Source organism: Eptatretus burgeri, chromosome 12 (genome assembly GCF_056783735.1).
Source record: "Eptatretus burgeri isolate ZD-2024b chromosome 12, Ebu_testis_v1, whole genome shotgun sequence".
Lineage (NCBI taxonomy): Eukaryota > Metazoa > Chordata > Myxini > Myxiniformes > Myxinidae > Eptatretus > Eptatretus burgeri.
The window spans coordinates 46,258,574-46,285,374 of record NC_140972.1 but is presented as its reverse complement, the minus strand read 5'-3'; the positions used below and the strand labels follow the sequence as shown (position 1 = coordinate 46,285,374).

Genomic DNA, 26,801 nt, shown 5'->3' with positions numbered 1-26,801 from the left:
TGTATCTGTTTTATTTTTCTAGGACTTGTTGGAATACAAGCGCAAATTTCGACCTCTGAAGGTCCGCATGCTTGATGGCATGGTGAAAACTGTCATGGTGGATGACTCCAAGACAGTTGGAGATCTACTGGTGACTATCTGCACCAGAATAGGTTTGCATTTTTTTTGTGTACAACTTGGCTCAGGGAATGGGGTGGTGACGGATGATGGAAGGTTAATGTACTGATTGTAAGAGTGGGTGGTGGAGGAGAAACCCAGAAGCAAACAAGCAGGTGAATTGATGAATGGCATGATAAAACAAAATATAAAAAGAGAAGAACCTGCAAGAAATTGGTGTGTGTGTGTGTGAGCGAGCTCGAGTGTTAATGGAGGTCGAAAATATCATGGATAGAGATTGAAAATGGCACGATATGGCAGTGTACTTCTGTTTTGAAGCCTTGGACGGAAGAGTCGAATTGTCCTTATTCTGGTAGCTCATTCAACAGACTAGAAAAGAGAGGAGCAAATAATTTTACCACCCTCTTTGCTCTTGTGGGTCTCGTTCAGTGGAAAATATATAACAAGCTGTTGTTTACCTTTTAATTGCAGTGGAAATAACAATAAGAAACACTTGTTCCATCTCAAACTTCAGTGAGTGCTTTCAATTCATTCCCCAGGAAATAACAATGGTATGAGTAAGGCAGAGCTGCAGATGGTTTGACTAATGATGTAGTGAAGACATTTTTTCCATGGCATGGAAGGCTGCAAAGCTTTTGTAATTTCTCATCTGATTTCTCTCTGTTATTGACCAACCAAAAATTTCATGCATACATTTTTTGCCTTGCCTTTTAAGTTGATCAAAATATCACAGAAGTTGAAGATTTGTCACATCTATAACAACCTTTGAAACGGCTGTGTTTTTATGTGCACTGCTTTCTTTGTACGATTCCAAATGGCAAACATCTGCTACCGATACGATGTGTAAGGGGAAACTGCAATGCCATGGAATGTTCTGCTCCCTGTAAGCTGGTCCTGCCTGTGAAGGCATGATTGGGTGGGGAAGATGGTTGGGGATGAGAGGGAGGGGGAAAATGGTCAATTTTCCTCAAAGGCACAACTCTTCAGAGAAACATTCATTGCCTGTGGAATGTTAGTATTCCATTGTGCACAACAAAATTTACCATCCCACACAGCGTTCCATCTCGTATGCACTATGTTGGAAAGAGGTTGGGTTCACTGGACAAGGCTGATGGAATTTAAACGATATCGTAATATGTACATTAATTTTGTGACAAGTACAAGACATACAGTACTTCATGGGCTGGAGAAAGAGGACTATACATGTTGGAGTGTGAAGACGCAAAACCTGCCATATGTATACAGTGACAATCCTGAAGATTATCTGAAAAACTGCCTTTTTGTGCCATCACACCCTTTTGTCTTTTTTTCGCTGACATCTTTTTATTATCATGCCCTCTTTTCATTTTTATTTTTGCCCTTGTGACTTTTTTCGCCCATGGGTTTGTTTTTGGCATCCTATCCTTTTTATCTCACCCTCGTGCTGTTTCTCCCACCCTTTTGTACTTTTTCTCGCACTCTCGAATTTGTCACGCCCTCACGTCATTTGTCCTGACCTCGCACCATTTGTCCCACCCTCGCGCCATTTGTCCCACCCTCGTGCCATTTGTCCCACACTTGTGCAATTTATCCTGTCATGTTATTTCTCCCATCCTCATGCCATTTGTCCCACCCTCACACCACTTGTCTCAAACTCACACCATTTCTCCCGCCCTCGTGCCATTTGTCCCGCCCTCATGCCATTTGTCCCGCCCTCACACCATTTGTCCGACCCTTGCATTATTTGATCCACCCTCGCGCCATTTGTCACGCCATTTGTCCCACCCTCACGCCATTTGTCCCACCCTCACGCCATTTGTCCCACCCTCGCGCCATTTGTCCCGCACTTGTGCAATTTGTCCCATCCTCATGTCATTTCTCCTATCCTCATGCCATTTCTCCCGTCCTCATGCCATTTGTCCCGTCCTCACGCCTTTTGTCCCACCCATGCGCCACTTGTCCCATCCACGCACCACTTGTCCCACCATCACACCTTTTTCACCCTTGCAGCTTGTTTGTTTTTTTCTCTGGTGCCCTTTGTACATTTGCTCTCAGCCCTCAAATTTATTGTTTGTTTGTTTTTTTGTCCTTTATGAGAGGGTTTCTGGATTGACCTATGTTGCACTTCCTTTCACCCCATTGCTTGAAATGCTGGAACCCAAGTTCAAATCTTATCTCAAATCACCAATTTGGTTTCAGACCAGGTCACTCTACCTTGAATATACCACTTTTACTCACCCAACAATGGATGGAAATGCTCAAAGTCAGATATGAAATCTCTCTGATGATCTGACTCTGGAAAATCCCCTTTATATATTTGCTGATGGTCAAACACTTGGAATTTGTTTTTCAATCCTGACAAATCTCACACTCTTATTATGTCTCTCTGAAAGGACCATCTGGCAAACCCTCCTTTGTACTTTCGTAACAATCCTCTTGAGGAAGTCCGGTCATTCAAACTCCTCGGTCTCACTATCAGCCATGATCCTTCTTTGGCAAACCACATTTCAAAGTTGGCCTCCAAAGCCAAATGCCGACTGGGCGTCATCCATCGTACAAAGTCCTTCCTTGGCACACCTGAACTGCTGTCCACCTGCAAGGTTTTCATCCACAGCTTGATGGAGTGCTGCTCTCCCCTCTGGGGTGGTGCCCCTGCCTCACACCTTGCTCAACTTGATGTCATGGAAACCAAGGCCTTCAAGATCATTGGAATCTCCTGTGATTAAGCTGAGTCTTTGGGCCTATTGCTTTGTCATTGCAGACAGGTCGGTGGTCTCTGTTGTCTTTCGCCACCTTTCTGGTCTTGCACCCTCTGCTCTTTCCATGCTTTGTGCCTCCCCCCCTCTCCCAGGTTTTTGCAGTGCACATAGGGTCCACCATCAACTCCCATCTGATGAAACCACTTAAATCCAGGACCACTGCTCACCTCCACTCATTTATTCCCCTCTTTCTCCACCTGTGGAACCAACTTCCACACTCCCTTCAGTCTCCAGGTCTCCAAGACAGCTGTTCACCACCATCTCAGATCGTCCCGAATCCAAAATTATGATCCAAATTTCCAGTTTCTCCTCCTGAGAGGTCCCTTCTGTATCCATCTTGTCCACCCCATGCATCCTCTCCTGCCCCCCATCCCCCCCCACATCTATTGTTTGTCCGTGTCTGCTTCTATTTTGGCTTTCAACTCTGCTGTTGGTGTTTCCCCCCTCTCTCAACTGTTACTTTTGTCCTGCTGTGTCGTAATCCATTCAGTGCACTAGTACTACTAGCTCTTCTACGAGCCTCGACTATGAATTCAAAAATAAATAAAATTCCATTTACTGGAATGATTCTCCGTTACCTCCTAATGTATATTTTGTGACTTGTGTTCATATATTATATACTCATTTCTTTTCATGTCCATGTCCTGCATTTAATACAGGTAAAATCTCCATGGCACAAAAAGCAAAAGTACTTCACCTTAGTTTTGCTTCACTGATCATGTGCACTGTTTTTATTGGTGTTCATCTTTCTGTGGAAGCATTTGAAATCATGATTATTGCAGCAAATGGTAATTTTGTTCCAGCATTTGGACCTCTTGAACTTTTCCTTGGTGGTCTCATATGTTTGTTTCTATATCTTTTGTTGGATTACCTAAACTATATTACTTTACTTAAATTAATTCTGAGAGGTCTTCCATTCGAATATTGTGTTTATTTGAGTGAAATCAATGCATGGGATTCCTCCTCTTAGGCATTACAAACTATGATGAATACTCACTGATCTGTGAGCCAACTGAAGACAAGGAAGATGGAACAGGTACTTTGCGTATGGGCACACTGCGTAAAGATGGAACGCTGCGTAAAGATAGCACACTCCTCAAGGAACGCATGCTGCTGAGCGATGATAAGAAAATGGAGAAATTGAAGCACAAACTACACACTGAGGATGAGCGTAAGGCAGCACTGGAATGAACGACAATCTCCTCTCACACACTGCACATTTGATTGTCATTGAACAACAGCATTTTTTTTTAACCCTTACTTGGTGACATTGTTTCAACTCGTAGTTCCTGTTTCCGATTATTCACATTTTGGGAGTTGAGTATTTTGTTTTACTCCAGCAGAAATTCATTGTCTGTTTACTTTAGTTAACTGGGTTGATCATGGACGGACGCTGCGTGAGCAAGGTGTCGAGGAGAACCAAACACTTCTCTTACGCCGCAAGTTCTTCTATTCTGACCAGAATGTTGATTCCCGTGATCCTGTGCAGCTAAACTTGCTCTATGTGCAGGTACCTGGTTCCTGAGCCAGGGCTTATTGCCCAAGTTCAAATTGAAAAGAGACATTACTCGATACTCTGTTTAATATGTATAATTTCCATAATCTCTGTAATGCTGTCGCTAATAATTTATTCTCATCATGTGGCTGCAGGCACGTGATGACATTCTGAATGGCTCCCATCCGGTCTCCTTCGAAAAGGCCTGTGAATTCTCAGGAATACAGGCCCAGATCCAGTTTGGACCCCATATGGAGCACAAACACAAGCCAGGGTTCCTGGAGTAAGTGGGCACAGACAGTATTCATACCGAAAACTAACTTTCATGAATGGTAGACTCAGCACTGCGAACACTAATGTTCACATTCTGAACTGCTATAACAAATACAAACTCTTTATTCAGTCAAAATAAGACCCTTGAGTCACTAGATGAGCTTGTGTTGTTGATAAAGCAAGGTCCTGTAGCCTGTAGCTGCAGTTCATTCTGCACACTGTCAATTTCATCTTAAAACTAGAGGGGGAGCACTCGGTAGAGTGCAAAACCTCCGCCACCAATACTGCTAGGTCACTCAAGTGAACCTGATATCCTATTCATTCAATTTGACGTCAACAGTGCTCACAGAGTTGTAGTTTGCAACTTTCCCTTTCACTTTTAACTTTTACATCCTCAATTCATTCGTCATTACTAGATTCCTTGAGACAGAAATTGATTTTACGTGGGTATATCCACCTGAAGTTCCAAAATCAGCCGCAATTATAATTTTGGCATGTTTTTTGTTGGAAATCACTTATAACATGTAGAAATGCAACAAAAAAAAATCGAAATTTTGTTGAAAAAAAAGTTGCAAAAATTTTTTTTCTCGAAATTTTTTTTTGGGAGGGGGGGGGGGGTTGGAAATCACTTAAAACATGTAGAAATGCAAAAAAAAATTCCAATATTTTTTCAAAATGGCCGCCATAGCGGCCATATTGGATTTTGGACCAAGTCCAAAATCTAATGGCATGATCCTTGGACCATACCTAACCTCCCCACCAAGTTTCGTCGAAATCCGTCAAGGAGTTTTTCCGTAATACTGTTCACAAACAAACAAACAAACAGAAAGGGGTGAAAACAGTAACCTCCGATCTTCGATGGCGGAGGTTAATGATTTGTACCAGCTAAATGCAAATGTCCTTATCATCACCATACATGTATAAAGTTCACTCGCTTGGTCTTTATGTTGACTAGAAATTTCATAAATACTTATTTACTGTTCCAACCTCCTTGTTATCTTGCTTACTGCCATCTTGATTTTATCACTGCCTGCATTAAAGCAAAAAGTGCAAGATTTTGGGTATTTCTTTACTTAGACGATAACGACAAAGTCCTTCAAGTTAGCAAAGAACCAGTCCTTACGGATGGATAATTTCCCCGCTTTTATGATGTCTATGGTATATTTTATTATGACTTGTAATCGCAGCTTCCACCAGGTGGTGCCATATGATACACATTTACCTGGAAAGAATTGGGACCCTCCCCCCAACCCGAACCCCAGGGGCCTTGATCTGTTTTTTTAACTGCCTAAAACCAACACCCCGAGTACAACCACCAGTCTTCAATCCATTGTGTGCAGCGGTTCAGTTATCGTAGCGTTTCCACTTCTAGTAGGATGAATTTATTTTACTTCCTCAAAGCATCCCTGTACAACCACCAGTTTTCAACTCATTCCATCCAGCGGTTGAGGAGTGCACAGAAGTAGAACAAGCACACAAACAGTATGATATTGTTGGGCAATCCCCCACTTCTGTGATGCTGATGATTTTCATGAAGAGAATTGGTGTATTTGTTTTTGATTTTTAATACCTCCTCACAAATGTGTGTACGATACATATTTACATAAAGATAATTGGGGTCATCCACACAACCTGAACTCCCGGGTCTATTAATTTTGTTCATAAAATCTACCCGTGCACACTCCGAATACAACCACCAATTTTCAGCTTATTCCGTGCAGCGGTTTAGGTCAAACATAGAAGTCAAACAAACATACAAACAACCAAACACGCAACCAGACACTTCTCAAATTACATATATATGTATACCCCGGTTAAAATAGGTGTACCAGATCCCTGTGTCGTAAGAGGCGACCAGGGTTGCGTCAGGAAGGGCATCCGGCGTAAAACATGTGCCAAATCACTATGCGGATCATACGGATGATCCGCTGTGGCGACCCCTAATGGGAGCAGCCGAAAGAAGAAGAAAGATATATATGTATATATATATATATATATATATATATATATATATATATATATATATATATATATATATATATATATATATATATATATATATATATATATATATATATATACACACGTAGTATGATTATTAATCTCAGCATAATGTGCACCTCATATGTTGAGCAACTTCACTATTTTTGCAGTTTGAAGGAGTTTTTACCGAAGGAGTACATAAAGCATAAAGGTGCAGAGAAGAAACTTTTCCAGGTAAGAGTTGACTGTTAACCAACATACTGCTTTTACATGATTTGCTCGATTAACACATCGAAAATGGGCTGAATCGACCTGTTCCTTGTTTTTTTTAATATCTGTTCTTTTTTTTTCAGGCCCACAAGGAATCTGGAGATATTGGTGAGATACAGGCAAAGGCCAAGTATGTGAAACTCGCACGTTCCTTGAAGACCTATGGAGTGTCCTTCTTTCTTGCTAAGGTCTGGGAATGTCCAATACGAGCGTGAATGGTGGAGATTGATCCAGAGACCAAAAACATTGTTGTAAATCACACTTTAGGAACAAGAATGTTCCACCAAGCTTACATTTAGTGTTTATTTCAGTTTCTCATTGAAATATACCATGATCATTTCATTATAGATTTATCACAATGAGGAATGTTCTGCCCAGTGGGAGAAAATTTAGAAGTTTGGGTCTTGCTCCCAGGAGAGGAATTCCAGTTTTTTTTCATCCATCATGACCTCATTTCTGCCTTTGATTGATCGTGGAAATAAGTCTTTTAGTTTTCTGCACTTAGCCATTGAGATATATTTGCTTTAGAAGTAGTTCTCTGGTGGCTTCGGGGTTTTCCATTAACTGTTCCCTTTGGACGTAACAGGGCTGAAAGGTAATGTTTTACATTTTTTGGTATGTGCACATGCACGATCAATCTGCAATTTCAAGGCACACCAGAAGACATGTCGATCTGCATCAATTATAGGATATTGTGGTCCTGTAAATCAGTTTGCCAAGGAGAGTATTTTATTTATTTACAAGACAAATATAGAAAACAAATGCTTTGCTCTAATTATGCCTTAATTAAACAGATTCAGAGATTTTGAGAAATATAGATTATGAACTATAAAAAAGAGTAATACATGCAACAAATGAAAAAACGAATGACCCAGTTGGCAACAGAGTTTCCTGGGCTAAACTTGATGTAGATTGAGCACAGAGACCAAAGAATTCTTTATTGTTATTAAAAAAAATGATATTGGGTCATTCCTGGTGGAATCTTTGCCATCTTTCAACTTTGCTTTCAGTGAGAAGCATGGGGATTTGTGATGGCGGGGGGTATTGTAATCAGCTCCGTCCGTCTGTCTGTTTGTCCGTCTGTCCATCCGTCATGCTATCCCCTCCTAAATGTTCTGCAGAACTTCACCAAACTTGGTAGTTATGATCACCACATAGCAAGAAGGTGTGAGATTAGTTTCATTTTTGCCCCCCCCTCCCCCAGAGTGGGGTCAAAAGGTCAAATACCAAAAAATCAAATTACGGCACATTTTAAAACATTTTTTCATGAAACTTTATATATGCAATCAACATTGGGGGACACATGAAATATGTGACGATGTTTTGGATTTCACCTCCGGTTCATCTCTTAGGGTCACAGGGCCAAAAACGGGGAAAAAAAAATGAACTCAAAATTTGATATTGGGCCATTCCCTGGTGGAACTTTTTTTTGCCATATTTCAACTTTGCTTTCGGTGGGACGCATGGGGATTTGCGATGGCTCGTCATCGACTTCGCTCCAGTTATTATTATTATTATCATTATTATTATTTTCAGTGATTAATGCTTTCATATTAAATTATCTATTCTTCAAGGAAGCTGTAGTATTGATGGATTTGGTAGATCGTGATGGATTAAATGCACAGTTAATATAACATGCAAGTAAATGCTTTGATGTGTATTCATAATATGTAAAGTCAAAAACATGATTATAATTATTAATGCTTTTTCCTCTTGGGACCTGCAGGAGAAGATGAAAGGTAGAAACAGGCTTACTCCTCGTCTACTAGGGATCACCAAGGAATCGGTGATGCGTGTGGATGAGAAGACAAAGGAGGTTATGCAGGAATGGCCTCTCACTACAGTCAAACGCTGGGCAGCTTCCCCGAAGAGCTTCACCCTCGTACGTGCTTCGCTTGCCACTGCCATATACACTGACTCCTTCAAGTTGACTTATCTTTCTTGCACTAATATTCTTGCTTGTTCCACTTCATCAGTTTTACTGTTTGTGTCTGAGGGTCAGTTTGGCAGTGGTTTTATTGGGTAAGCTTCTTTTGTTGATTTCTTAAATATAGCACACTACCTTGATGACGTAAAGGTTTGAGAGTGAACTGTAGTACCTATCAAACTTTATAGGAAACAAGATTTAAACTGGAGAAAAGTGAACCATTATACAGTTTGAGTAGCTGAGCTATTATGTCTTCTTGGCATCCCACTGACAATGGATAACAAGCAGGAGGAAGTCCAAACTGTCTTCGAAGACCTTGCCATCAAGATGGGTCTGCTTGACATTGAAGAATATAACAAAACAAAGGTATCTTTAGTAGAAGGAAAGAATTGTGGTGAAGATGCTGCACCATCAGAACTTCTTCAACGGTGTGACATCCACACTATCGTTCTCGACTTTTGTAATGCAGCAGTAATGGAAGAAGATAGGCCTAAACAATGGTCGATCTTAAATATAGTTTCCATTCCAAAATCAGATCTCAGTCCAAACAACATCTATTGTAGTATTGTTGCTGGGCCGGGTATGGGCTGCGAGCACGACTGCTGGATGGAGCAGTAGAGTCTGCTCCACCGATCACCCGAAATTTATAGGTCGTCACCCCGGATAACTCCGAAGCCGACGGGTCCCTTATCGGACTGAAGTTCGCCAATAGATCGACCACGTGGGGTAGGGTCGATTGCCAATTTCAATTTACCTAAATACCCATATTGTCCAACTACCGCGGAAATTCACCCTCGACGATGCTCGTACGGAATGAGTCGCTAGCGGATTCGAACCGTGTGTGACCCGAGCGGACGGTCACCGAGCTTCCGTCGGTCCAAATGTCCTTTTACAGCGGCAACAGCCTGGCTAATTCTCCAACACGCGCCGTGTTAAACCAATAAAAGAAAGACAAAAACGAACCGATACATTTAACACATGGGTTTATTTATAATGGAGCAGGAGGGCACGTAAGAAACAGAGTTATCCGAATATAAGAGGCACGTATGTACAGCAAGGCACTTATACAATATCAACTTACTGGACTAGCACCACAAACATACACGCACACACACCCAAAAGAAACGGACCTAATGTGGTCTTATTGAGGCCTCCAGCTCAGAGGGAAAGGGCGAGCTGAAGACCAGATTCTGCCTCGGACCTGTCCACCTCGTGTGGTCTTCGCGCTGAGTCGAACCGGCCACCAGCGAGAGGAAAGCCGAATCCAGACACCGGCGAGCCACGATTAACCTCCTCAGCTCCGCTCGGCGCTCGTGCCAGCAACCAAAACCTCTCCTCGGTATCTTCGGAGAGACGGCGCGCACCCCTCCCCATTCTTGTCGGCGGCAGGATCTCCCAATCTCTCTCTTGGTGTTGTCGGCAGGGACGCGGCACGCAACCCTTGCGATGGTGTCTCTCAAGCTCTCAAGCTTTTAATCATGAGGGGGAGCAGGAGGAGGAGGAGGAGGAGGAGGAGGAAGAGGAGCTTGGTCCGAACGCGCCGCACCCTTATTGACCGTGTCTTGGGGGGGGGGGAGAACGCCTCCGCCCTGCCCACTCTCCCTTACTGGACGGTTTTGGCAAGCAGAACTGCTCGTCGCAATTCCATTGGCTAAAACGAGCAGCAAGTCCATTGATTGGCCCGGGGGCATGGTGACGTCACACGGACCCCTTTCCTCCTGTCACGGGATCTGATTGGCCGAGCGGTGGTCACCCCACCCGTAGCATGCTGATTGGTCGAGGGCCGCCACGAGGCTCCTCCTTGAACTCCGCCCACCAAACAGCGAGAGGAACTGTATTCTGCGTGAGCTCCGCCCACGTACGTGCTGACACGCATGTAGGCGATGGCGTCAGTCAGAGCGTGGTGAAGGTGATTCTGGCGCTGTCGCAGTCATGAGGGGTGTAAAGAATGAAAGAAAACCCTGACTATCAAAGAAACTCACAGCGCATTTACATTTATTCACCCATTAGACTAGGGAAAGGGAGCTATCTATCCACATTCACTTATCGAAATAACTGAGCTATAGGACCTGAATGTTGTGTGCTCATGGCTTCCAGATTCGCAACAGTATTAGCCTAATCTCAACCGTTTCCACAATCTACAATCCAATGATTTTGAACCGAATCTGTCCTGCTTTTGATCAACACCTGAGGCCAAATCAAAATGGATTTTGCATCGAAAGAACAACAGTTGGACATATTCTTGTATTGTGATGGCTAATATAAGGAATTAGTGCCCACAACATTCCTGCAGTAATGACATTCATTGACTTTCGAAAAGTCTTTCACTCGATCCATCGTGGCTAGAGGATGACGATCCATATGGAATATGGAATCAGCATATGGAATCCCTGATCAACTTGTGAAGGCAATTTTGAATATGTATGGAGATACATATGCCAAGATACTCTCACCCAATGGAGAAATGCAGCTTTTCAAAATTCTAGTCGGAGTACTACAGAGGACACCCTTGACCCTTACCTGTTTGTCAGTGTTTCATTACACACTCAGAAATGCCATCAAAGGCAAAGATGAGGAATTGGGGTTCCAACTAGAATAAGGAAAAAGTAGAGGAGTCAAATCAAAGGTTCTTACTGACCTCGACTTTGCTGATGCTAACTGACCTCGACTTTTGCTCAACTTTCTTACTGACCTCGACCTCGACTTTCAGGTATATGTCAGTGGGATTCAGCTTGTGTGGCTGAAGGTATGTGATCTACAGAGATGGAGGTATGCGCTCTACATGGCTTATTGTCAGAAGAAATTCAACAAGCGTAATAACTTTTCAAGATAGTTGAAACGAGTGCTAACAACTAATGCTAATAAAACTAAAGTGATGACATTCAACCAGTCGAGAGAGGTCTCATTCATATCAAATGATGGAATATAATTTGAGATGGTCATTGACTTCAGGTATCTTGGTTTGTGGGTGAACACAACTACTCAGGATATCAAACAAAGGAAAGCTGCCACATGGAGAGCTTGCAACAAACTTTCAAGAATATAGAAGTCGACACTCTCTCAGAGTATCAAGGAACGACTGTTCATGACAAGAGGTGAGTCCGTCCTGCTTTATGAAAGTGAACCATGGACGCTTATTGTGACCCACGATAAGGGACTTGATGGATGCTATACTCGACTTATTTCAACTTTCAATGTACGTTGGTCTGAACATGGGACAAATAGAGGCCTATGATTCTCTTCCAAAGCTGTTGGTTGAAATTAGAAGATGTCTCAGGATTGTAGAAGACACAAAAACTAACCTATTTCTAATCTTAAACTCTGAACACCTAAGCATGGAAGGCAAAGTGGGGCAGAACAGCAGAAGAAGGATACGGGCTTGGAGACAGAGGAACTACACACAGCAATGCTTGATGGAGAGGAGTGGAAGCTGAGGATCAATGTCATCAGACTTTGGCCTTAGAGCCAACTTAAGAAGAAGAGTAGCTGAAGTGGAGAATCCAAAATATCCATCGATGACATTCAACAGCCAATCTTTACTTCTGTCACGGAAGGTGGATGAAGGTTATGTTTTTACTACTGTCTTTGAGTAGGATATCTCAAAAACTTATGAACGGATTCGAACAAAATTTGGTGGACAGGTTGGATGTGTGACACAGACCAATTGATTCAATTTTGGTGAGGATCTGGATCCAGATACGAGATTTAAAATTGATTTTTAAGTGATTCTTCACCATTGAGAGATAGGGCCAAAAATGATATACAGTATAGCTGGATATCTCAAAAATTTGTGAAAATGTTATGACAAAACTTGGTGGATGAGTTGAGTTGGTGCCAAGAACAAGCCGATTCGATTTTGGTCAAGGCCTGGATGCAGATCTGGCCTGTCAGTGGGATCCAAAATGTAAACTGTTCAGCCTGTGTGGCTGAAGGTATGTTCTCTGCAGAGACGGAGGTATGCGCTCCACAGAGTGCCGTTCTAGTTACAAATTTAATGGAGAAAATAGATTTTGCTTGATGAAGACAACTCTCAGAGTTTGACGTTCTGGCTGATTGTTTGGCGAGTGTGAGAAATGAAGGTGTGTGTGTGTGTGTGTGTGTGTGTGTGTGTGTGTGTGTGTTTTTTCTAAATGTGTCCTGTATTTGTGCTGCAATCAGAACGGTATAAATTACTTTGCTTCCCATTCATGCCATGAGTGTTTATCAATATAAATACACACATTGCTTAAACAGTGGAAGGGAAGGTTTGGCCAACAATGGGCTACAGCAATCTATTTTACCATCCGCTCTGTTTTGGCTTCACATCGGGCTCTCTGAATTTAATACTTTTCATGTTTTTTCCATTAAATTCGTAAATATGGGCACATGGAGATCATCAATGGATTTTTTTAACCATCTGCTTCAGCTTCTCAAAACAGCAGTTGTTAATTTTTTTTTCCAGTTGAAATGTCATGTTGTCTTCAAATTTTGATGGAGACTGCACATCGCCTCTCCTTTATGGACTCATGTGTGCATTCTTATTTTTCATATCCTGGTTTAAACTGTTTCTTTGTGAGTGTATGAAACCCACACAGTCACTATACATTGGTTAAAATGATGGTTTGCTGCAATGCCTACAAATAGTACTTCAAATGGAAACATCATCACAGTTTGCTTTCGACTTTATAAAATACCTTTGCAACAACAATGGTCATGGGTTTTGGATTGAAACCACTTCCACTACTGGAATTGTAGGAGAAGTTTCTTTGGTGCATTGCAACTTTTTCACATGTCTCAGGCTGCTCTAGCTTCAGTTATAGCCAACCGATGGCTTGGCCTGGCAAACCCAGAGTTGGTTTCTTAATGAAATATCATCACACCATATTTGAATTACTTGTATTAGTAAAGCTGTGTGATTGCTTATGACAGTTTGTTGGACAACACATCATTTTAAAGTGTACCTTATTTTTCACAATGCTGTAATAACCCAACGTTCTCTTCACCCATTAGAAATAATAATAAATAAGACAAGCCGGGAGGCGACGATGGTTCGCTGGCATTGTTGAACAATGCCACGATAGGTACAATTGAGTTAGTGGAAGCTTTTGAGAAAGCCCAACCATAAAAACTTATCTCTTCCATCAAAATTGACCAAATCAAATCGGATTTTTTATATGTTGTACTTATGGACATTACGCACAGCTTCTAGGAAATGAAATTGCAAGAAAAAATCGAGAAAAAAAGTTCCAGTGGGCGTGGCTCCGCCCACAAGGGGCGTGGGACACGCCTCATACAAAAAGACACAACTGGACCATGATATCTAGCTTGTGTCCAAGTTTCATCAAGATCGCATCAAACGTCATGGAGCTATGACTATGCTCTGGAGAGAGTCACAAACAGACAGACACACAGACACAACGAAAATAGTGGTCACTGCTGGTGCCCGCGAACCAAAAAACACCATCTCCAACTGGAGTCCAGCAACACACCATTTGCAGGATGTTGTTTAGGGGTAAATAAAAGCAGGATGTTCTGAATATCTGAAGTGATCAACACATTGACTGCTCTAACATAAACCATAACTGCACATATGCTCACAATTATCATATAATATATGCTTTCACAGACTTGATTGGCTGTAAATGTATTTGGTGACTGCACAGAAAATGTGACTTTTTTTTTTTTGACACCCCCCTCTCCCCGCTGTTCCCACCTATGATGCTCAGTGATGCTTCACCTGATCCTTCTCCTCCCCCCTCCCCCCCCCCCGAAAAAAAATCCATGACTGTGAATGAGAGCAATGTCAGCTTTTAAAGTTTGATCAGCTTCCATTCTGCAAGTTTTTTTTTTTGTGTTTTTTTAATTGGCGGCATCTGATGACTCGGTCTTTGATTGAGTATTGCTCTTCAGCTACTTCCAAATTATACAAACTTCCAGTTGAACTTCCTCATTTATTATTTTTCCCTGAAATATATGATTTAAACAGCACTTCTACCACTTCTGGAGGAATTTGAGCAACAGGAACGTTGGTCTAAATTGGCACATCTTGTCGTGGTGAAGGGAAATTCAAGATGGCTGTCTTTTGTATGTTCGTGAAGGTAACAGATGAACTGCTTTACAAAATAATTACATAATCACTTATGCTTTTCCTTCATTCTTTTTTGAAATGTCATAAACAACTTCGAAACATCTTCTATAGTTTTGCTAAATCGCGTGACCATACTAATTATCATGTATTGTAGGCCAGTAAGTTTTTGTTTGTTTGTTTTATCATTCTCTTTGAGAAAACTTATCAATATATATATATATATATATATATATATATATATATATATATATATATATATATATATATATTTTTTTTTTTTTTTGCGAATTCGCGCCCGCTGGCGTGCGAACGGCCACGTGACTCGAATGGCCGCCTCGCCCACCGGACGGACAATTCTGTCATGACCCTCTCGGACTAACGCCGGGAGCTAGTCACGGGTGGGCCTTTCGGCCTCACCACGATCGTGCCAATCGGCCACCCGCGTGGGATAGGGTTGTTCGCCAAACTCGACCTACCTAAGTACCCACGCAGATGGTAAACCGGGCGATCGCACCTCGCCAGAGGTCGACTCCGGACACGGGCCGCTTAAGCGGTCCGTTCCATACTATCGGGATAACCGAGCGGTGTTATCGTCGGCCTCGACGGTTCCGATTACTTATCGGGCGTATTAAGCCCACTACGAACCCTTTACGTGAAGCAAGATGGAGATTCAACAAAGGGAAGGACGCAACGAAACGGGAAACAAGTTCACACAATAACTTTATTCACACAGACACAGACACAAAGCACACATATAGTCAAACAGAATCAGAATGCACATAAAGCAAATGCAAGAAGAAAACAATAAAGGCAACGACGACGCAGAGCTACAACCGACTAAGACCGACACACGGCAACACTTAAACAGTTTTACTTCACAGGATACGGCGCCACAAGATCCATACAAAAAAAAACCCTGAAAAGAAATAGAAGTGGTCACTTCCATGTGCGCGCACCGAGTCCTTCTCCGCGCCCTCAGCTCCCGCTCCTCCGGCGTTGTCGGCGAGCTCGTGCTTCGTGCCGGCACGTGTCGCTGTTCGACGCCACGGACCGGGGTTTTGGGGAATGAACGGGGTTTTCAGCGCTCTCTCGGTGCGGACGGGGGGGGGGGGGGAGAAATCGTCGACACTCGGGGTCGAGAGGGAGAGGGAATGGCGGACGCTCCGTCCTACCAGCGGGGAATCGGGACCACACTGACTCCGGCGAACCCTCGGACAAGAACCCTCGAACAGGAGCTTTCTCTCTCTCTCTCTCTCTCTCTCTCTCTCTCTCTCTCTCTCTCTCTCTCTCTCTCTCTCTCTCTCTCTCTCTCTCTCTCTCTCTCTCTCTCTCTCTCCACACCGTCGTTTGTCCAAAAGGTCCAAGGCTCATCAGGATCAAGGGCTCCGCAGGGATCAATAGGCCGGCAGGAACAACAACAACAACCCTTCGCAGAGCCATCCCTTTTTATATTGCGGGGCTCCGCCCTGTTGCTCTGCCCCGTTCTTTGCTCCACCCCCCTTCGAGGCGCTTCGAGAAAGGTCTCGAAGAGGGGCGTTCCTCCTCCCTGGCCGCATCACACCGCGCTTCCACCAATCGGGCACCAGCTGCCCCACCCCGCTTCTCCTCCCTCACACCAAGCGCAGAGAAGAATGGCGCGAAAAACAGGCGGGAAAAGCCCACCGAGCGTCCTCGTTGGTTTTTGTTTGAAATAAAAGATAGAAAAAGAAAAACGACTGACTCAAAGCGTCGCAGCTCGAATGAATCACATTAATTCCCTCTAAAGAACGGGTTTGGGGCTAACTACACATGTACTTAAGAGATACCTCACCTACGGGACCTGAATGGTGGTTTGCGAATTTCCACAGCCGTAACAATATATTGTCTGAATATCGTTTGAGTTCTCAATGTGATCACTCGTTTTCTGTTGTGAATTATTACAGGACTTTGGGGATTATCAAGTTGGCTATTACTCCGTGCAGACCACTGAAGGAGAACAGATATCGCAACTCATTGCTGGCTACATTGACATTATCCTTAAAAAGGTGAGCTTTACGTCCAAATACATTTCTTTTTTTACTCCTTTGTGAAGTATTAATGCATTTCACTAATAGTTTCCATTCAGTATTCATGAAGTGACTCCATTAATATGACTTTGAATAGAAATATTGACAGCTTTGGATAAAATGCTTTTGCACCCCTAGAAACGAGCAAAAGACAGATTTGGCCTGGAGGGGGATGAGGAGTCGACGATGCTTGAAGAATCTGTGTCTCCAAAAAAGTAACGCATCCTATTTTCTCACACCCTATGTATGATATATCCATTGTATGTGATATTTAAATGACATTATCACAATTACTCCTCAACAAGCATCTGTTTGGTGCAACAAAGGAATATGTAACTTATCCCTGTGATGTTGAAGGAAGTGTATGTTTCCTAAATGAAACCCAAAAGATAATTCCGAGCTCCGATATTTTGGAAAGGTGTTGTGTGACAGGAAGCAAACCTCAGCCTATGCGGCAGCTTGTGGAAGTACTTTAAGATAGCAATTATTTTCTCCATTTTTGTCATTATTCCCCTCGCATTGAGTGTATTGGAATATGCTACCAGTCATTTATATTTGCTCTGGGAATTGAATCAAGACCCATACAGCCTAAAGAGTAAAATGCAACCTCTCAAATATTCGAGCAGTCTTTGCCACATTGTTGTAAGGCTGAAAATGTGAAGTTATTCTCTTGCATTGTCACAGTTAGTAAATAGTGAGTTCACCTCTCTGAATTTGAAACAAAGTTTCATTCCGTTGCATAGCACTTAAAGATTCAGATCTGGCATCTTTAAAATGAAATAGCAAAGACCATTAAATTCAAAATATGCTCCAACTTCAAAAGTCATTGAAAGTATTTTCTGAGGTGTTGAATGCAACATACTCTTTGAGATTAGTTGCCAGAGGTACAACCATCAATTCACAATATTAGCCCCCATTGGACGTCGTCCAAAATGGGGGCTTATGGATTTTGTCTCAATTTTTGCACGAGTGCGTGCGTGCGTGTGTGTGTGCATCCGCAACCATATCTCGGATATATTTCGATCGATTTTATTTGTATTTGTCACAAAAACAATATATGATGGTATACAGATGCACATTATTTTGTTTCGCGATACAATCATAGATCGCTGACTGGTGGCCATTTTAGTTGAAAAAAAAAAGCTGGTGTTGAACACGTCCTTAACCATTTCTCGGACATGCATTTACCGATGTTGTTCAAACTTGGCACAGAGATGACGAATGAGGGCTTACATATACATGTCATTCTATTTCGACATCAGATCCAAGATGGCCAACTGGCAGCCATTTTAGTTGTAAAAAAAACCCCTGAAGTTGAACACGTCCTCATCCATTTCTCAGATATGCATTCACCGATGTTGTTCAAACTTTGCATACAGATAAAGAATGATTGCTTTCAAATGCATGTCCTTTTGTTTTTTTTGAGATCAGGTACAAGATGGCTGACTGGCAGCCATTTTTTTTACTTAAATGTGTCCCCAACCATTTCTTAGTCATGCATTGTCCGATTTTGTTAAAACTTGGCACAAACACAGTACATGGTGGCATACATGATTGTGTCCCTCACTTTATTTTCTGATCTGATCAAATATGGCCGACTGGTAGACTGGCGGCCATTTTAGTTATACATAAATATGGGCTAACCCTTTAACTTCGTACAGCAAAATTACTAAAACAATGAGGGATATGACATTTTATGTCTATTTTACCTGTTTAAGGATGTTAAATGTGTATATTTGGAGAATCTTGGCTGACAATAAAATTTCCTCCTGGACTTAGGCAATGGAGGGCATTTAATGACTTCACAAAAATAGTGGGTTTGGCTTCCCAACAGCTCAGTGCTGCCATCTCAAAGTTTTAAGTCTTTTACATGAAGACCTCGTGTGGACATTTTGAAGACAATGATGCCTTCTATAATGCCCTTCACAAATAGTTGTGAGATGCTGAAAAATGTTTTCATAGGAACTGCACACACCCTTGTTTCACTTTGGCACAGTGTAGAGAAGAAGGCGAAAACTGTGAAACTGTGAAAACTGTGAAAAGGCGACATTACCATATCACGGTGTGAGCACAAGTTATTGGTCTTGCAGCATCTATCGAGAGATCATCGAGAGAAATAAATATCACCACCTATATCATTTTTATATTGTCCATAATTTGTTGCCCTTTGAATGTTCTTCAGTAAAGGATGTTTTGTGAGCATAAACCTAAAACCCATTCTTCTGAGAGGATGCTCATTTAATGTGCTTTTCGGTGGAATTAATGATTCAAAAAACATGGCTTTCGTCACAAATACTTTTGCGAAACATCCAGTGTCTAACAAGGTAGAAATTGAAATGGTTTTTGTCTGTTTTCTTTGCATCCATCTTGTGCCAATAGTAATGGTTGGCCAAATAGCTTAATTTGCTGAAGCTATCATGACATGTGAAACTGATTATTAAGTGAGATGCCTAATATTATAGTTACTAGACATGCCTATCCGTCACTTCGCTGGTTGGTTTAATGAAAAGACAACATGTACTTCACAAAAATATTGCATGTCGATCTGTACGTCTCTATGTGATGTAAAATGAAGTTAAACAAGTGAAAAATGAATCTTTTATGTGTAATTGTAGTACTAGTAGTAGCAGTTGTAGTTGTAGTTGTTGTTTGTGTACTCCTTCCATGTACTTTTATATATTTTTATCTTGCCAAAACGAAGTTTTTGCAAGATATATTAGTCAGCTTGTATGTTTTCTTTTTTTTTGTTTGTCTGTAATCACATAAAAAAATTCTGCATAGCACAGTTATCATTGGAAATTTTTGTAACTTCGCATATCAGAGGCCTATAGAGGTCCCTTTCAGCGCATAAAATTTTGAAGGTCAAGGTCAAAGGTCAAGGTCACTTTGTTGCAAATCAGGGGAGTCAACGAAACCCTTATTTTTTGATCGGATCGTCTTCAAACTTCATGGGAATATAGTTCATGGTCTGGCGCTCAGCTGATTAATTTTTGGTGGCGATTGGCCTTGACCTTCATGGTTAGCGCCTAAGGTCAAACATATTTGACCCCAAAGTCAAATTTTCAAGTTTTAGGAACCATATCGTGTAGTACCTCAAATTGAACACCTCGATGAGTGCTTTCTAGATATGTCAAGCTTGAGACATTATGACGTCATTTGGTGACGTTATGAGACAAATGCATATTTTTCATGGTTACTCTGTATAACGATTCTCATCGGAATCTCTCGTAGGCAGATATTCCTCAAGGAGTCGCTCCTGGTGGATAGCAGCTCTGTTCAAATCAGTGTGACCTTAAAGAAGTCACACGTGGTCACCTTTTGGCAAGATACGGGTCACCTGCGGGTGACATTGGTTTATTTTTCTATTGCTTTGAGAAATATTACTATGCAGTATATCATTTTGTGTGCTGCTGCATCATTCTAAACAGTTCCTGCTGTCTTAGAATAATAAATGTTACCGTTGGAACTGCTGCATTTAGCTAAAAATGCTGATTCTTCTTCGATTCCTGAAAGAGGGGAAGATTATGCAGACACAAATTTTTGTTTCAAGTAAATCGATTTTTCACTTTACAACCAAATAAATTTATTATTAGCTTTCCAACGGCACCATTTTTTATTATACGGCGACAGGAACCCTTTAGAATGGCGCGTGACACACGCATGGCCGGACGCTTCTCCTTTTAGTCAGAGATGTTGCATAGGAAAATACATTGACTAAAAGCAAAATATCTTAAGTGCATTGTCTATTCTATATTTTATACCAGTTCAAACACAATGATTTTATTATTAATGCCTTCAGGGCAGCTTAGACTGGCCCACACACACACACACACTCTCTCTCTCTCTCTCTCTCTCTCTCTCTCTCTCTCTCTCTCTCTCTCTCTCTCTCTCTCTCTCTCTCTCTCTCTCTCTCTCTCTCTCTCTCTCTCGTGCAGCCTGCGGCTGCTGGTTGCATCATTGGTTGGGACGTGGCTTTTGCCGCTGATGCAATGTCCCCCTTACCAGTATACCGGTACTCAATTTGCCGACCTAGGAAGGATGACAGGCTGAGTCAACCTCCTGGTGTGTAATAATTCAGCGGCCAACGGGGCTTGAACTCAGGACCCTAGGATCTCAAGCCGCCACCCTAACCACTAAGCCAACACCAGGCTAGACTGGCACTAAAATCCTACCGATTAAAAAGGTAGCGCTGCTGAAAAATCCCACGAACTGAGTGTTGTGTGTGTGTGTGTGTGTGTGTGTGTGTGTGTGTATGTATATATGTATGTCTGTATCTATATATATATATATATATATATATATATATATATATATATATATATATATATATATATATATGTATTATGGTGTACCACTTTTGCAAAAGTAGTTGCTGGAATGAAGCACGATGTAACTATCGATTCCACTCATGAAGTTAGGTGATCGACCAAAGTTTGAAAATTTCCCCGCCTTTTTTGACCGCGGCCGCCATTTTGAAATTTCAGGAAAAATCCATATTTTTGGAAATAATATTGATATTTGAATATTTTAAAAATATATTTCTCTGTGTTTAGATGGCTGAATGCACTTCAGTAGGCACCATTATGATAGTAAGTACCCGTAAATATTATTCACAACTTGTCCCGACATTTTGGAAATTCATTGAAAATCGTATATTTTGTGTATATCTAATGAATTTTTTTTTTTAATTCTTTGTGTACTTGCAGATAAACCTTGACTGACCAATGGTCAGGGCTCCTGTGGCTATGTGGGACAAGTTCGCTCGTTACAGGAAATTTTGCGAAAGTGCTAATTTTTTGCGTGTCGTAAATGATCTTGCTGAAAGAGGAATTAAGCTAGTATCTGACTTTATTCATATGTGCAATGATGAGAAACAACGTCAAGCATTGCTACAGTGCGTGGATGAGCACAGGAAGCTTTACCCAGACTATACAAAACAAACGCTATGTTCTCTATAAGATATCTGTGTGGTTGCTTGTTTGCTAGATTGTTATGTTGTCATATATGAAAACCATGTCGCTTAAAACATATTTTGTTGTTCTCATAATTAATTGATCATGCTCTCATTTGTCATTAATAATGTCGTTCTGAAAATGCTACTACTGATATTCTGTAAATGCCTTACAATGTGCCGTGCAATAATTGTCAAAATATGGGATTTTCAGTGAAATTCCAAAATGGCAAACCCTTCTCAAAATGTTGGGACAAGTTGTGAATAATATTTATGGGTACTTACTATCATAGTGGTGCCGACTGAAGTGCGTTCGACCATCTAAACACAGAGAAATATTTTAAAATATTCAAAAATCAATATTATTTCCAAAAATATGGATTTTTCCTGAAATTTCAAAATGGCGGCCCGCGGTTAAAAAAGGCGGGAAAATTTTCAAACTTTGGTTGATCACCGAACTTCACTAGTGGAATCGATAGGCACATAGTGCTTCTTTCCAGCAACTACTTTTGCAAAAGTGGTACACCCTAATATGTATGTATATATACAGTATATGTATTTATATATATATGTATATATATATATATTGTTACGTCTCAGGGGGGTATGCATTCAAAGGGTAATTAGGATGTTTAATTAGGTATGCCATGCTGTTCGAGTTTACCAGGATCTCGATGTAATAAGTAGCAATTCAGTGGTGATAAGTTGTCTAGTAAATGTCCATTTCTTCAAGGGGGAAATGATAATTGTCACGTAATTAGATAGGGAGACGGGATAGGGTAAGGGTGTCTGCGTAAACCCTGTTAGTATTCCCTGGAGGCTTGCCGTGACGTCACAGGAAAGTGCTGCGGATGGCTCCGCCCCGTGATCACGATTGGCGGAAGGCGACGGCGGAGGGCCAATAAAACGGCTCGATTGGAAGTGACGAGGACTCGAGGATAAAAAGGTTCTGTTCGGGAAAAAGGTGGGAGGAAGAAGATCGGAAAAGAAAAACCGTTTTGGGTGGAGGCTGTTGTGCTGGGAGCGTGCTGTTTGTTGGGCTGATTCGATCCTGGATTTGATCGTGTCTCGTGGCCTTGCTGTTCCTCGTGCCTCACCTTGGTTGGCTCTGGGGTTCTGCTGGCTCGGAGTACGGGGTCGAACGGCGGGCGGACGTGCCTCCCTCTCCTGCTCGCAACTTGGCGCCAGAACTGGTTCCCTGGCGGCTGTGAGCGGACTTCGGCCAGGACCAGGAGGTCGACAGCACCACGGTGTCTCCTGCCCCTGACGAGCGCAACGCCAGCTCGTCCGACGCCAATCCAGGGACTGTTGCGTCCACACCACGGACCAGCCTAACCACCAGGACCAGCTACGTTTTGTGTGTGTGTGTGTGTGTGTGTGTGTGTGTGTGTGTGTGTGTGTGTGTGTGTGTGTGTGTGTGTGTGTGTGTGTGTGTGTGTGTATGTGTGTGTGTGTGTGTGTGTGTGTACCTGGCGCCTTAGAGGGTTTGAGATTTGTACATCCATTGGAATTGTTTGTGTTTTCCCCACGCCCGAACCCACACCACCATCCCGTCGAATCGCCCCGGATCCCTCCTCTTGCCGAGTCTTATTATTTCTGGTTAGAGAAATAAACATCATTAACTCAGTGAAAAGCGACTCGTGCCACCTTCCTCGTCCCGTTTGCGGTAGAGCGATTAGAACCGCCATCTTTGGGTTCCAAAGAATAAACCGCCTCCATCGTTTCGGCTCATTCTACGTTAGCGGGACTGTTCAAGTCCCGTGGACGTCACGTTGGTGTCGGGGTGTTGGATGTTCGAACCCCTCTAAATTATATTTGGTATCGGGAGAATATACCAGGATTGAAATCTCGCCACAAATTGGAATACAAAATTATTCCAGAAAAGCGCGCGAGCGCGGGAAAATTTTGGCGGGATTTTTCAAATTAAAATTAATTGGCGGCAAACGGGACTTCTGCACCATGGCGGATGTGCAGATGTTTGAGGAGGAAGGCCACGTGTCTGGCAGCGAGTCGGGGGAAGAAGGGAGAGATGGGGGTAGGGTTGGAACCTCCCCCATTCCGAGCGTGGACCGTGCTTCATCGCCCGTAACGGAGCCGGCAGCGCCGGAAACCGGCATGATGACGATCTGGACAATGTTGGAACGTTTAATGAGTGCAATTGCAGCACAGGGGGCAAAAATGACGGCACAGGAGGCACAAATGGCAGAAATGACGGCACAAATGGAAAATCAAGCAAGAAAATCAAATGGCTGAGGAAGCAAGGGACGAATTTGGCGGAGGAGGTAAAAGGATTGGAGGCTCGTTTGGACGAACAAGATAAAATTATGAGCCAAGATGAAGTCTTGGATAAAGGCCTGGTAGAGCCATCTTTTGTAAGTAGAGTGTCCGGGTTGGTTGAGGAGCAGCTACAAACTCGCGACGGAGCCTTGGAGGAGGTTGTGCGGGCCCCGAAGATCCTGCGGGAAGAGGTGAATCGGTCCATTCAACGTTTGGAACAGGAGGCAAAATTGACCCATGAGACCCTCACCACAAAACATCTTTGGCCACAGTGGGCTCCGAAATTGGATACGCAGCCACAAGGGTGTTTGATCCCTGGGCTGGATTCGGACAAGGGAGAAACTGGGAAGCGGGCCACCGGGAAAGTGATCCCCCTGGTAAATTTGACGGGTCAGGGAGCCTTGAAGCTTTTATGACGCAATTTGAGTGCATTTCCCAACTAAACGGGTGGAATGAGCAGGAACCTACAGGGAATTTGGTGGCAACGTTGCGGGGACCAGCCGCAGATGTGTTAAACGTGATCGCGGAGGTGATGTTGACCAGCTCCCACATTTGCGAGGCGTTGAGCCGTCGGTTTGGGTTCGCAGCGAACTGTGATCTGGTGCGGGCCCAGCTCCAGCACCGCAGATTAAAGCCGGGCGAGACAGTGCAGGAGCTGGCACAGGACATTTACCAATCAGTCAGGATCGCATATCGGGACCTTACAGTGGAGGCGTGGGACAGACTGGCACTAGAGAAATTTTTAGCTGCTCTTCCTGACCCTGAGGTCCGAGCGTTAGTGGAGCTACAGGATCCACCCACCGTGCACCGAGCGGCCGAGTGCGCGGCCAGGCTGGCCTCGTGGAGTCGGCCGGGTCGGGTTCCCGAGAGGCCATCGGTAATGATCCGACAGGCGGAGATTCAGGATCAGGGAGGGGGGCTGGGAGAAATTGGCATTACCCAAATGTTACAGGAAATTTGCCAGAAACTGTCAAGTTTGATAAGGGGTAATTCGGTAGTTGGTGCGCCAAAGCGGCGGGGTCCAGCCCAGCCAATAGAGCAATTCGATTATGGCCGAGGGGGTCCGGAACCGGAAGAGACATTACACCGATACCCACGGGGGCCTTTTATGGGGAGTTGTTTCCGGTGCAGGCGAAGAGGACACATGCAACGATATTGCCGGTACCCGGCGATGGAGAGACCCTCCAATAGACTTTCAGAATCGGAGGGGATGAATCCTCCTGCTGAACCGCCAGGTCTATCCGAGATGCCCCTTTTATAGGTCGGGTCCGGAAATCACTGTCGGGGGTCAGGGAGACTAGATTGGGCTGAGCATATAGGGCCATGCTCAGCTGCTGAGATTGTGGCAAAGTGCCTCCTTTGGTGAAAATAGTGAATTGTGGGAAAATTGGCAAGGGTTTGTAAGTTCTGCTGGGTTTTAGAGTGACAATCGGGACAGTGGGTAATTGGTAACAAAGCGGGAACGAGTGGCTGTCCAATAGCTGGTGCGTGGATCGGGTGGTGAGAAGTACTGTGTGAGTTGTTTCACGTTAAGAAGTGAAATGTATGGTGCACACATTGATTTTTTATTGGACATGGTGTGGTAACAGGGAAGGTCATGGTCGGTGAAGTGTTAGAAATGCAGGTGTCACATGTAAGGCCGATGGGGTGGGGGAGTCATGTGGGTTTTGTGGGTGGGGATGATGTGCTTGTCCACAGGGATTGCTGAAGCTCACGGTGAGCGGGAATTGCGACCCCCTTCAAGGAGATTCACCCCTGGTGGCTAATGGTGACAGTGTCTGGAGGCAACTGGGAGAGAGTCTGGTTGGGCGACCAAGGCGGGTAGGACCTTGGCGACCCAGGAAGGCCAGAGGAGCCAGTGAGACCCCTTCCAGTGTGTTGTACAGGGTTAGAGCTGATGGCTACCAGGGGGGTGGGAATCAAAGGGAGCGGGGCGGAGAAACGTCCGGGTTGGACTAAAGCTTACCTGTGGGCATAGTTGCACCTGAGATGCCCCCATCATCTTGTGGTAACCCACCCCACGGCCATGACGGGATTCAGCCTGCATCATTAAAATGGGGACCATGACCTAGAAATGTGATGATGACCATGGTGTGAGTGTTGTGAAGATGTGTGAGTCCCACTCGATCCCACACAACTTGACATGTGCAGCAAGGGCATGATATCCGCATAATTTTGGGGCAAGCAAATTTGAAAATTGGCTCCCCAGGTAACGCTGGGTCTATTAGCATCTACTGGGGGACGCGGGCAAGTATAATTATCCCATGAATAGTGTCGTTAAGACTTAGAGTAGGAATGTAAAGTATAAGTGTTGTGTTTTTGTGGAACCTTTTGTTTCCCCTCCCCCGATCACTGGAAGAGTGTTGGGCAAGAGCGATGATCCAGAGGATGGAGTGCAACTTCGCTCAGTGCTCTCATGTGATAAAATAAAAAAATGAACGATTGTTTAGGCGAGGATAAGGCCATAAGGGGGTAGTACATTAAGCAGGATAGGTAAGTTAGCTGCGGCTCGCTGCCCATTGCCCCTCCTACTTTATTTCGTTAGGTTAAATAGGTGTGAGTCAGTAAGTGTTAAGGCTGGTATGGTAGCACCTGTGATATACTTTGCAGGAGCTGCCGTACCAGAGGAGGGGGCAGTGTTACGTCTGAGAGGGGGTA

At 43.3% G+C, this 26,801-nt stretch overlaps 1 protein-coding gene across 1 annotated transcript in view; it reads left to right on the top strand.

Moving 5' to 3' along the window:
* Positions 1–26,801, top strand: part of LOC147015536 (talin-2-like) — a 265,377-nt gene that overhangs the window by 41,175 nt on the left and 197,401 nt on the right. Inside the window, exons 4-12 of the mRNA XM_085850367.1 lie at positions 23–152; positions 3,826–4,026; positions 4,223–4,365; positions 4,506–4,633; positions 6,777–6,840; positions 6,960–7,064; positions 8,603–8,758; positions 16,793–16,894; positions 17,054–17,130. Of these exons, the coding sequence (XP_085706493.1) occupies positions 23–152; positions 3,826–4,026; positions 4,223–4,365; positions 4,506–4,633; positions 6,777–6,840; positions 6,960–7,064; positions 8,603–8,758; positions 16,793–16,894; positions 17,054–17,130 (1,106 nt within the window). The remainder of the gene's footprint in view (positions 1–22; positions 153–3,825; positions 4,027–4,222; positions 4,366–4,505; positions 4,634–6,776; positions 6,841–6,959; positions 7,065–8,602; positions 8,759–16,792; positions 16,895–17,053; positions 17,131–26,801) is intronic.